The sequence below is a fragment of the Periplaneta americana genome, chromosome 12, assembly GCF_040183065.1.
Source record: "Periplaneta americana isolate PAMFEO1 chromosome 12, P.americana_PAMFEO1_priV1, whole genome shotgun sequence".
Classification (NCBI taxonomy): domain Eukaryota; kingdom Metazoa; phylum Arthropoda; class Insecta; order Blattodea; family Blattidae; genus Periplaneta; species Periplaneta americana.
In genome coordinates, this window is record NC_091128.1 from 81,960,688 (window position 1) to 81,972,803 (window position 12,116).

The 12,116-nt window shown below is 36.3% G+C and overlaps 1 protein-coding gene across 2 annotated transcripts in view; it reads right to left on the minus strand.

The window, feature by feature from the left end:
- The window catches only part of LOC138710610 (mitochondrial outer membrane protein SLC25A46-like), a 52,898-nt gene that overhangs the window by 40,189 nt on the left and 593 nt on the right, over positions 1–12,116 (minus strand). The window contains exon 2 of one of the 2 annotated variants that reach the window (XM_069841614.1): positions 8,034–8,099. The exons of the other annotated variant lie outside the window; for it this stretch is intronic. Within the exon in view, the coding sequence (XP_069697715.1) occupies positions 8,034–8,099 (66 nt within the window). The remainder of the gene's footprint in view (positions 1–8,033; positions 8,100–12,116) is intronic. 2 annotated transcript variants of the gene reach the window in all.

The following is a 12,116-nucleotide window of genomic DNA, read 5'->3' on the forward strand; positions in this document are numbered from 1 at the left end:
TTATCACAAGAAATACTAATTTTTCAAATTAAAAGTTATGCATGTAAATAGGCTATGTTTTACATGATGGTTAGGATCTCACCATGGGCAGGAATTTCTCCATCAGAGTGCACAGACTTAAGATTCATTCACAATTAAAACCTTAATATTAAGTCGAGAACATAAACATTACAGTAACAGTGAGCAGTTAAGCCGACATTCACAATGGGAACTTGATGTTATCCTATATATGCTCAGGAAATACATACTTATATTGTAAACAGATGATTGCAAACAATCACTGATACTATGACAAAAGAAAAAGTTTGGAGTTTGCAAGCTTCTGCATTCACACTTTCGTTTACTTTTAATGTTAACATATACAATAGTCTTTGTGAATGGTTATGTTAAATAACCTGAAGGCAAGCTGTGCCATTCACTTTATTGTGAATGGTTCTTTAAATTTCAACATTTTCAGGGGTATTTGTACCAATCTTGCATATTTTATAGGCCTATTTAAAATCTGAATTATACTAATTTTATTTCATTCATACTCTGAAAGTGTAAAACGTACTAAAATAAAAATCTAACTACTTGCAGCTTCTTAAAAAATTTGGAAATACGTTTATAAGATAAATAACATTGCATAAATACTGAATGTTAGATATACTGTAATTAAATTTATAAAAATTTTGAAACCAGTATTTTTAACAGATCATCTTACTACATAAAGAAGTTATGATGCAACTATAACATTGCAAGAGTTCATATTCCATATAAAGCACTCCTCTCAATGTTATTTTGCTTGAAACAATGTCATTTTATTACAAAGTACAGCGAGTTCCTATGAAGACTGGTAAATCTCCAACCTCTACCTAACAAAAATCTGTTAGCGAGTGGCTAGTGGTCATACGCCACCATACAGACAAATCCGTGCATGCTTTCCTATGCAGACCGGTCCCACTCCACCCTTTATCACTTAGCTTTCTCTGGATGGGCACTACAGTCATTAAACTGACGAAACATTACTACCTGAGACCGGTCTGCATAGGAACCCTCTGTACAGTGTGGTTAGAAAAGTCGCAGTGCAATCAGTTTAAGAAGTGAGGCAGCTAAATACAAAGAAGTAGTTAGTAGAACTGTATACTTGGAAGTCCTGTACATAACAACTTCGTCTTCTGATTTGCCTCCAACCCCTCTCTTCCTAATCCTTCATTCATAGTCATGGGACAATTAGCAATAACAATATTCTTAGGGCATGTGAATGACCACTGGATGGTGAACTGAGATTTTTCTAACTCTCTGTACTACCATGTATTCTTCTGGTCAAAAGTAGTTCAGACATGAATTCCAACCACAGCTCATTCTATCCTGTTGAAGTGAGAAAAAAGAACTGTGGGTAACATACAGCTCAAACTAATTTAAAATGAAAACAGAATGAACCTGAGAGCTCTTCATTTTCATTATATGGTACAGCCTGACTTCTGATGACATAAAAATTGGTAGAAAACGACCCACAAAACGATACAAAATTTGAATAAGAAGTACATTTATTCATTGAACGTGAGGATTTATATTACGTATGTAAGAAACTTTTGCTTATAAGCTGTTTGTGCCATAACACTTGAGAAATGTTGTGTTTATTGATATTCTGAATAACATGTAAACGACTTTTACAACATATTAATACAGAAAGTATTTCAGTACAGGTAGAAATATTCACTGAAGTAAGAAAGGAAGTCTCTGAAGTGTTAAGTGACCAGTTTTGACGGATTAGCTTTAGGCATGCTAAATACATTTGGAATGAAAGAATACGATTAAATCAAATACACAATTTACCAATGGACACCAAAATATATCTGCACATACTGAAAAACGCGTAACGATTAAATATTTATATTTTACTAAGAAGAACATTTTTTCGACTAAGCTGTCTCACCCCCCCTCCCTCATCTTTGCGCAGCTTTGCTGTAGCAACAATAAAGAAAATAGGATTTTTCAACTATTTAGGATAAGTGAAGAGACTACGACGTTCATTTGAAGCCTTAATTATGTTCTCAAACTGACAACTGAGCAGTGTAAAATCTCATGTTTGAATATTGCTGATTTTATTGACAGTGATAATTTCATATGTACATACTTCACTAAATGGTGACGCAAAATCAAGAAAAATTACGTAATACTCAAACATAAATGCAATGATTGAACAAAGACAAAATAAAGAAAAAACCCACAAATCTAAAATGGAAAAAAAAAAGAAAAATGTTACAGATTGCATGTAACGTTTATACAGGAATTAGAGTCATGGAATTAGGATAAACACAAAGTAATCCACGTTTGGTAATTTAAAAAACGCACATACAGGTACAGAATATTTTTAAAGCTACAGTCTTATACTACTATATGACATAGTCGCCCTTCATATTATCGTATCTTTTAATTAGATTTTAAATCCCCTCTGCATAGAACTCTGCCACCTGGGACTTTAACCACCCTTCAACACTACTTTTCAGCTCTTCATCGAATTGTTGAGGAGCAAGCCACTTCTTCATGTGTGTGAAGCGAGAGTAATCATTGGGAACCAAATCTGGACTATACATGGGGTGATCGAACATTTCCCTCTTGAACTGCTGAAGAAGTTGCTTAGTGTGAGTGGCAATAGGGGGGGGGGGGGCAGGCATTATTGTGCAAAAATAACATGCCCAAACTCAGCAAACTGCAACGCTTGTTCTGTATGGTTCTTCTCCATTTTTCTTTTAAAGTTTCACTGCTCACACTTCACACTTGGCAGGATTTTCTATTGCAGCACTCATTCTGAACGAAGTCACAAGCAGATAAACAGCAGCACGACCTTCTCCCTCACACTGCTGGATGCATACTGATCTACTTTGTATTGCCAAGTAAAATGACGCCACTCCCCCGACTACTTCTCACACTATACAGAAACGAAGGTTACTTTTTGAACAGCCCTCATATATCAAATTTGCAGTAAGATTTAAGTGTGTCTAATGATCGGGAAGAAATCTATAAATAAAAATCAGTCTCCAATAATAACGCATTAAAATAGAATGTACTATTAAGAACAGCAGTAGGGGAGATGCAGGCAATGGCGGTCACCTAAGAAAAATCTGACTGTATCAGACAACTAATAATCCAATTCGAAGTTTGGTGAAGGTATTAGAACTGTTGAACTATCCACTTTCAACTGCATCTATTAACAGTTTATAAACAGTTGCTAATTTTTATATAAATCGTTTAATTAAAGACCACTGCATTGACCGGCATTCCCAGCACATGAAGGTAATAACGATCATGAAATTTACAATTGAATTTAAAGGGAACAACCTATTACATGATTTATTTAATATTTTCTACGTTACAATATGTGTACCAGTCAATGCAATTACACAAAAACAATGTTATAATGAATATGAAAATTAAAAATCTTATGTTTGTATCTGTTTTTCTTCAAAACAGTTAGAAATTATATATAAAAAAAAACAAAAGAACTGCATACAATATTTTGTTAGCTACAAATCCGCCTTAAGGAAATTACATGAAACACAATCTTATATGTTTTCAGTTAGATATAAATAAATGTTTTTCTTAGGTCTCTGAACGGAATTTAATGAGTCATACTAAGACAGTAGTCACATTCATACCCTTCGGCACTATCACAACCACTACATTCTGCAGGTAACCACTTTCCCCAGCTTGATATCATAATTCAGCATTCATACCATAACCATTGCACAGAAAGCACTTCTCTCTGTCAATCTCCAGTTCATCATCAGTGTTATCACATTGACGAGATCATTATCCTCTGATGAAGATTCAAACAATTTCTTTGGGAGTTTTTTCTTTGCATCAGATCTCTTCGCAGCAGATCTTTTAGGATCTTATTTCTTTTCTTCTTTCTGCGACAGTTTCTTCTGTTTTTTAGCCTCAAACGTTTTCTTCATAGGTGTAGAAGTGAGTATTTCAGAGTGCTGCTTTTTCGTTCCTCCTGATCTTCTACTGTTAGATATACTACGTCCAGCTGATACCTCATTCAAAATTTCGGAAATACTGATTTCTATGTAATTGCGTTTTTCCTTTTCTCCTTGTGTTTCACTGACAGCTACAGAAACGGTTGACTGCAATATTGCACTTGGAACAGAAACAGTATCAGATGAAGATATTTGACTGATTAGAGGGATTACACTGTGATGTGGCTAGGTGAAGATCAGGGTTATAATAAGCAGAATCTGGAGATAAATTGGGAATTAAAGCAAAAATTCCTGTTGCTTCAAAACCTGACAAAGCATTCGCTATGTTAGCAACTCTGGCATATGCTTTGTTGAACAAATCTGCAAGATCATCAGGTCTGATACACTTTTACTTGTTCATTTTCATGTAGGTGTCACACTCCTTATTAAATGCCGTCTTGAGAGGTCCAAAGAATGTCACATCAAGTGGCTGGGTTCTGTGAGAAGTGTGGGGTAACAATGAAACCATAACAGTACTTTTCACCCTGCAGAATTCATATGCCTCTAAGGTGCAATGTGAGTAATGGTTGACAAAGATCAGAAGGTTAGGGTTTTCTGGAGTAGGACGGGAGTGATGGGCAAAATGTTCCAACCACATTAAGAAGAGTTCATTGGACCACCCATTTTTGGAACAGCTGTACAGTGCATCAGGAGATCTGCCTTTTTCAAGAGTCGGATGCATTCGTTTGCGAGCAAATATAAACATCGGGGAAATATAGTTCCCAGCAGCACTCATGGCACACATCACAGTGGCGTGTGTACCACGCTCTGCACTTGTAGCTGCTCCTACTTGTTTTTGGCCTTTGGGTGCCAAAATAGTTTCAGGTTCTTGGACTGTTCCAATCCCTCTTTCGTTCACATTGTAGACACATGATGCTGAGAATTCATACTTTAGAAAAACATCCTCAAGATTAGTGTAAAATTTCTAGATTTCTTCCTTATTGAAACCTTTAATGCAGTTAATACTTACTGCCTCTGATTTTCTCAAAGACAAAGAAGGGTTTCGCTTCAGGAAACCTTCAAGGCAGTAACGTCCTGTCGCTTTTGTTTCTTTGGAGAATGGATGTTCTATTTTATTTACTTCAGCAAACTCAAAGGCTGCACACTTTACATCGTTTGTCGTTATACCTTAGAAAAAATTTGCCAAAAACTTTTAACTGGTTGCACATCTCTGCTTCTTGGTCAGGAGTAAAAATTGATTTTTTTTTTCCTAATTTAGGATCATTATAGTTCTGCTTACTTATCCTCTCCTAAATTGTGCTGAAGGAGATTCCAGTAGACTTCGACACTGACCTGATGGACTTTCCATCCTGTATAGCTCTTACAGCTCTCTGAAGATCTTCTGCTGTCTAGCTGCCTCTGTTTGTCTTACGCCTGTATTTGCTAACCATCTCAAGGAAATACAAAAATAAATAAATAGATGACTAGATACATAATTAATTAATTAACTAATGAATAAGCAATTAAATAAAAAATAACTGAGTAATATTAAACGCGTGAACTATTAAGAATGAAACTATATCACTTGACAATGCATGAGATTCATTTCGAAAGGTTATATTCACGCGAAGGTAATGCCGGTATAGTGAAGGCAATGGCGGTCAGTTGACCGGTACTGCCTTCATTGCAGACATTTTGTAAAAATACAACGATATATTAATGAATGTAGGTACCAATACCAAACTGCTACTCATTGACTAGCAACATGTGTGGGTATATTCCTAGTGTGTAAGTATTAAATAAAACAAGATTAATTACTTACAGCACCAGCCTGAAGTTCCTTTTGATTTACAAGAATATCAATCAAAAAACATACAAGCACTCCTCGCAACAGCTAGGCTTCAACTACTACAAAAGAGTCTTGCACATAGTTAATGTCATCCTTCCAAAAGTGCAGCACCAGTCGGAAGACAAAATCGAGTTATTGTTTTCGAGATAAAGAGGTGACCAGCATTCCCAACTGACTGGGCTTACCTGCAGCCCCCTTATATTTGGAAAAAGGGACCTCCGACTTAAGCCCCCCCCCACGAAATTAAGGATTGTAAACACTTTTTTCTGATATAATAACTGCACCAAATTGCATAGCCCTCTCCCCCTCCAGAAACAAAAGCCTCAGAAAGAAGGTAGTGTGCATGATCAGAGGATGAGCGACCTGGTTCACAAGAGAAGGACTAGTTGAGGTAATAAAATTAGTTTTGTTTCGTTGTATGTCTGTCATGCACACTGCCTTCTTTTTGGGACTCATAAGTATCTGTGCGACAAACTTTTTTTCCTAAACTGTACATAAATATCTGATTAAGAGGACAGAACTGTTTTTGAGCCGTAGACAATTAGCAATTAACTGGTATACAGTACATAAGCACATGAGGATATTTTGTAAATGTTATTCATCTATCTGTACGTGAATAATGTCAAACTTGTATTAAATTGATATAGTTACACAAGTATTACACAAGCATCTGTTTGGCGTCCATGTCAATACACAACTGAACAACATTATACAGCGCCTTCAACTTTAAGACACAACCCTGGTCACGGCAGGTGGGCAAACAATAGACATTCTCTATAGTAGGAAAACCAAGCGGTGTTGTGCAGCAGCGGGCAGATAGGCCAGTATTTCAAGAGGGAAAACCCAGCAGTGTTGTGTGACCCAGCATGCAATTAGTGTTAGTTTGTTTTCTGTATGGTGTGTACGTATTTGCTCAGTTTTAGATTTCATTTAACATGTTTCGTGAACTGTGCTCTGTTTAAGTTTAAATTTATCATGGTGTTCACCACCATGTAACTTTTATCTTTGGGGTATGTTAAAACATGAAGTGTATGTGAACAATGCTCATACATTAGAGTAATTTCAAGAAAATATTCAGGCTATGATCTCCAGGATTTCAAGGCAGAAATTGGATCGCGTATTTCAGCATCTTCTTTGCCGGTGTGAGCATTGTACTGAAGATGGTGGATGTCATTTTGAACATCTTATATCTTAAGGTAAGGAAATAAATACCATGAAATTAATTTTACATTAGATAAACTAACACTAAATACGGGTAGGAAGAATGCATGCCGGGCCACTTGGCAATTCAATTACCGCACAACACCGCTGGGTGTTACCACTTGAGAGTACTGCCCTCCTGCCAGTGCCTGGGTTGCATCTTGAGTTGAAGGTGCTGTATTTTAAATATATTGCAACTTTTCCCATTAATCATAATATAAACTCTTCACAGTAGGTTATGTATATATGCGGATTCCTCTTATATTATTGCCACGTTTTCTTCATTAACCACCAATGAAGTCTTTGCTGTTGTTCACTTAGCAGTAACAGTCTTTTAGTCTGACCCTTCCAATTAATACTTTTCCTTTTAGGCTGGACACTCCAATCATATTTTTGCTTCCACCAGTAACAATCGAGAATTTCACTATGACAGCTACTCATCATCTCCAAGTGGAAAAAGTGCAAGAGTTACAATACATACTTTCAATATCCAGCTTATGTAATGAAAAGTACAACAGTGAGAGTGAAAGAAGAGACGGAAAACTTGCTTTCTGTGAATTTGAAGGGGCTGCAGTTCTTAATGTTAGTATTTTTCTTTGATATATTGGTAATTAAGAAAGAAAATGTGGCAATAATACAGAATGGGCTTGTTCACATTGAATTTATCGAATATGACATAAGTATTTCAATGGCAGCCGAAGTTGAACTTCCATTCAATTAAATCCTTTCATTTTTTTTCTATTAACATGGGCCGAATATATTGTATATATTACAAGTAAAAAAAATATACGCATACCGTATATATTATTGTAACCAAACAGTATAAATACTGTAGATGTACATATGAGCATTGCCTCTGATATAAAAACCAGCATCTTCAAAATCCAAGCCCTGTGTGTCAGTCAATTAGGTATTAGAAAAGTCTCAATACAGAGGGAGAAAAATGAATCCAAATGCAATAAAACTGGAACAATATTTATGCAAGAAATTTGTTTCTCACACATCATTCCGCACTCTACAAGTGTGTCTCATCTTACCATACTCATCATCAAATGGAATCTCTTCATATGACTTTAGTGGCACGCTCAGACGGACTCCAACTTCTGGAAAAGGGTAATAAATGGTATTATAAGGACAAGGATATCCAAGGAATTGCAAAGAACTAGGATATGGATGCAGAAATACAAATTTTCTTACTCTCTAATCTTTACAAACAAGACTAGGAACTGAATGAATTCACACAACAGACATGTGTTCATTTTTCGATATTACTATTATGGTTGTTAATTTTTGCGTGTTTTAACCATGTCTTTAAACACAAAACAGTCGAAGTTAGAAACTACTTATAGGGTAGTCCCAATTCTATGGCCAGGAAGAGGGTAAGAGGTGAGTAACAGTAGGCCTATATTATAATTAATCAGGGCTCCAAATGGACCAGAGCAGGCCATTCCAGTTCGTGAATTTAAGGAACCTTTCCATTCCAGGTCGTAAAAATGGCTATGGTCATTCCAGATTATTTTAACTTGGTATTTTTTTTACTTGGTTATTTAATGACCCAGTATCAGCTACTAGGTTATTTAGCGTTGATGGGATTGGTGATAGCAAGATGCTATTTCGCGAGATGAAGCCGAGAATTCGCCATAGATTACCTGACATTCGTCTTACAATTGGGGAAAAACTCAGGCAAAAAACTCAAAACAGGTAATCAGCCCAAGTGGGAATTGAACCCATGCCAGAGCGCAACTCCGAAGAATAGGCAGGCAAGTGCCTCAGTCAACTGAGCTATGCCAATGGCTAATTTAATACCTAAGTTATTTCAATACTTTTTCAATCAAGCATGAATTAGGTTATTAAAAATATTGACAACAGCACTGCCGATACTGCTTTTACTGGGTATCATTGAGGTTCTGAACAATAACGTGGCATTAATGAAATTAAAAGGACAAGAACTTGGCAATACTTGATCACTCCATATCGCGCTAATGACCAGATGTCATAGACCACTGCTAGGCAGTGAATCGAATTTCTTATTGTATAAACTGCAGCCTTAGTAGGCCTATCCATTTCAAAGAATGCAAAACAAAGGTTCTAGTCATAAGTTTGGGACCTGAAATCACTCTCTTTCACTAGCAATAATATAGATCTACACGTCGAAATAAATTATTATTAAAGATGTGTGCATTTTTATATAAATGACTAAATGACGTGACTACCATTAGTCATTTCCTTTTATATAAATATGAAAAGGGATAAAAATTTCTGAAGACATGTGTCTGAAATTTTCATATTACTCGATATGTTTATAAATATTTCAATTAATTATATATATATTTTGCACAGTAATACTTGATATCATCTTATTGGTCATTAATTCCGTCATAGTCACCAACACCATCATTTCCACAAAAATAACAGAGCATTCCGGTTCGTGAAACCGTCCATTTTTAGTCCTGTATTTAAAAATGCTTTCAACTTCTGATGTTATTAAGTGTGAAAATTGAATGTTTGTTATAGTAAATGACCAAAAAATTTTGCCTTGAGACCTATATCACGATGTGTGCTGTAAATTTAAGATACTGAATTTGGGTCTTATAGCTTACTTGCTCTAGGTTCTATGAGAAAGTCAAGCTCAGGATTTCACGCTGTTTAAAATCCATCAGCTTCTGCCAGACTTGAACCCACAAATCTTGGTACCAACAACCAGGATGGTAACCAATATACCAATGAGGACGATGGACAGACCAATTGAGAGGCTATGAGACACATATTTGATTGGGTCACAACAAAACCCTATTTATATTGAAATGAAAAATTAGCAGTAATTTCGTTTGACATACGAGCTAAATACTAGTGCAAGTTTTGAATTTGAATAGCCCAAAGTAAAAGTGTAATGAATGTTTGTGCAAATTCTTGTCAAGTGATAATTTGGCTGGGAGAATATTCTGCTGATCACACGTTACCTCTGTACTGATTGGATGATAGTTCATCTCTGCAGATGTGGACGTGAGTCAGCAGCCGGCTGGTCGACCTTGGCCCTTCATGGACCAACAGGCATAATTATTTACTTATGGGGTTTATTGTTTCTGGCACATATTGGTGACAGCAGTGATAATGTGCACTGTACTGTTTTTTACCCCCTGCCAGCTTGTATTTCCGTAAATAACTTATTGTGAATTAAAAAATTAGGCTAGCTTAGATGAGAGGATAGCTTAGATGAGAGGATAACTGATATATGAGATCGAGTAGGCTGTGACAAGGTTACAGTGGGTTAGACGAAGGGATAACTAAGTAACGAGAGGTTAGGTGAGGGGATAGGTAAGTTGGTGTCGCTAGTGTAAAATACCCACGATGGATTCTAGATCAAGTCGTACTGTAAGAATGGAGTGAATTGTGCAAGAGGTAGAAGGATTTCAACACTAAGTATTACAAATAGGTTAGAGTTGTTAACGACGTGAGTTTTGGTAGAAACCGAAAGGAAAGCACAGTGCTAAAATTTCATTACAATAACCCACATAAAGTGATTCTCCTGATTAACTGTACCACAGGACGCACAACTTTTTTTCTTTTTGCTTCTCTTTCTTGAGCTTCCACTCTGTCCAGAGGTCCAGGACAAATTCCTAATAATGCGTCCTCAGTGTTACTATATGTACAATAACAATTAGGCATGAAGATCATTGCCCTAGTAATTCCTCCTGGACCTGTCACGGCAGTGGTACAGTTAATCAGGAGAATTACCATTATATTGTCTGTAAGGAGCAAGGGTCTAGGCCTACAGTTCGACTTTCTGAGTTCTTTTTGGTCCTATTTCAGTCGTGATGAGAAGTTTCTTATTCAGGGACACAAATAGGGGAATTTTTCAAAAGTATGGGCTATATTATGTTTCTCACCATAACAAAGTTGTTGTTCCAAAACACTGAATGCTTTCCACAGCTGACACATGCCAAAGCAATAGCATAACCTAATTATCATACCGATAATAATCTCATACACATTTTCTTACACAGCCTGTACATAGTTCTAGATTAAAAATTTCCCAAGTGCAGCATGTGACCTGAAGGTCCAACAAGATGGTGAAGGAGTTAAGAGCTTTCTGCTTTTACAATAATATCACGCTCCAGATAGGCTACTCCATCCATGGAACAGAACCCTCATACATCTTATTGCGCTTAGGTTTCCAGAGTATAATAACTTTCCTATTTGAGTGTAAGGAGGTTGACAATATGTCATCATAAGAAAACGTTGAAAATTAAATTAAAATATAGGCCTATGTACAGTTCCAGGATAAAAAAAAAAATGGTCCGCCAAATTTTACAAAGTTCCAGATGCAATGCATTGCGCATGTGCAGTAAACAAAAGCGCCTGTAGGCCTATATATACTGTGGACAGTCGTGCGAAACTTGTTGCCTACATACAGGTGGACTCTCATCAAGACTCGGGTGATTTTTTTTCTTTTCTGGAATTGTATATATTTTTTAATATATGTGACCTGGACCTCTATTGCGGAAAGATGGCCTAACCATATATAGACACATTCGTCGTATGTAGGCCTACTGATATGATTATTATTTTTATAAACATAGCAGATCTAATTTTGATAGGCTTTGTGCTTTAGTTGGTGCTTAGAAACTTCAAATTATATAGGTCTAGTAACACAAACCATCAGCCTAATAGCAATTCATGGGGAAACAGGTTGACGGTAAAATTGCATTCAATGTCACTAAATGAAATTACGTTTTGTCCTTGGGCTCGCTGCCACAATACGAGCATTATTACGAGCACTTAAATAACGAATAAACGTAACATCCGTAGACTGCTTAGATCTGCCATCATTACTGCAGGTTACAATAGGGCAGATATTATTACTGTGCAAATTTTGACAGAAATGTAGGCCTACCATCACGAGACAAGAATAATTTAGATAATTCAAAGTCTACCCTATTATCTACTTTCTACTGAAATCCCGACATTATTTTATTCCTACGTATGATTTTTATTCTAGGTGGCAACTGCATAGATCTAATGACAGACCAGTGTCAATAATATGCCATTACCAAAAAGCAATATGCCATCACAACTGGAGTAAATAACATCGTGATTTTGGAGAATATTATCTGCTACTT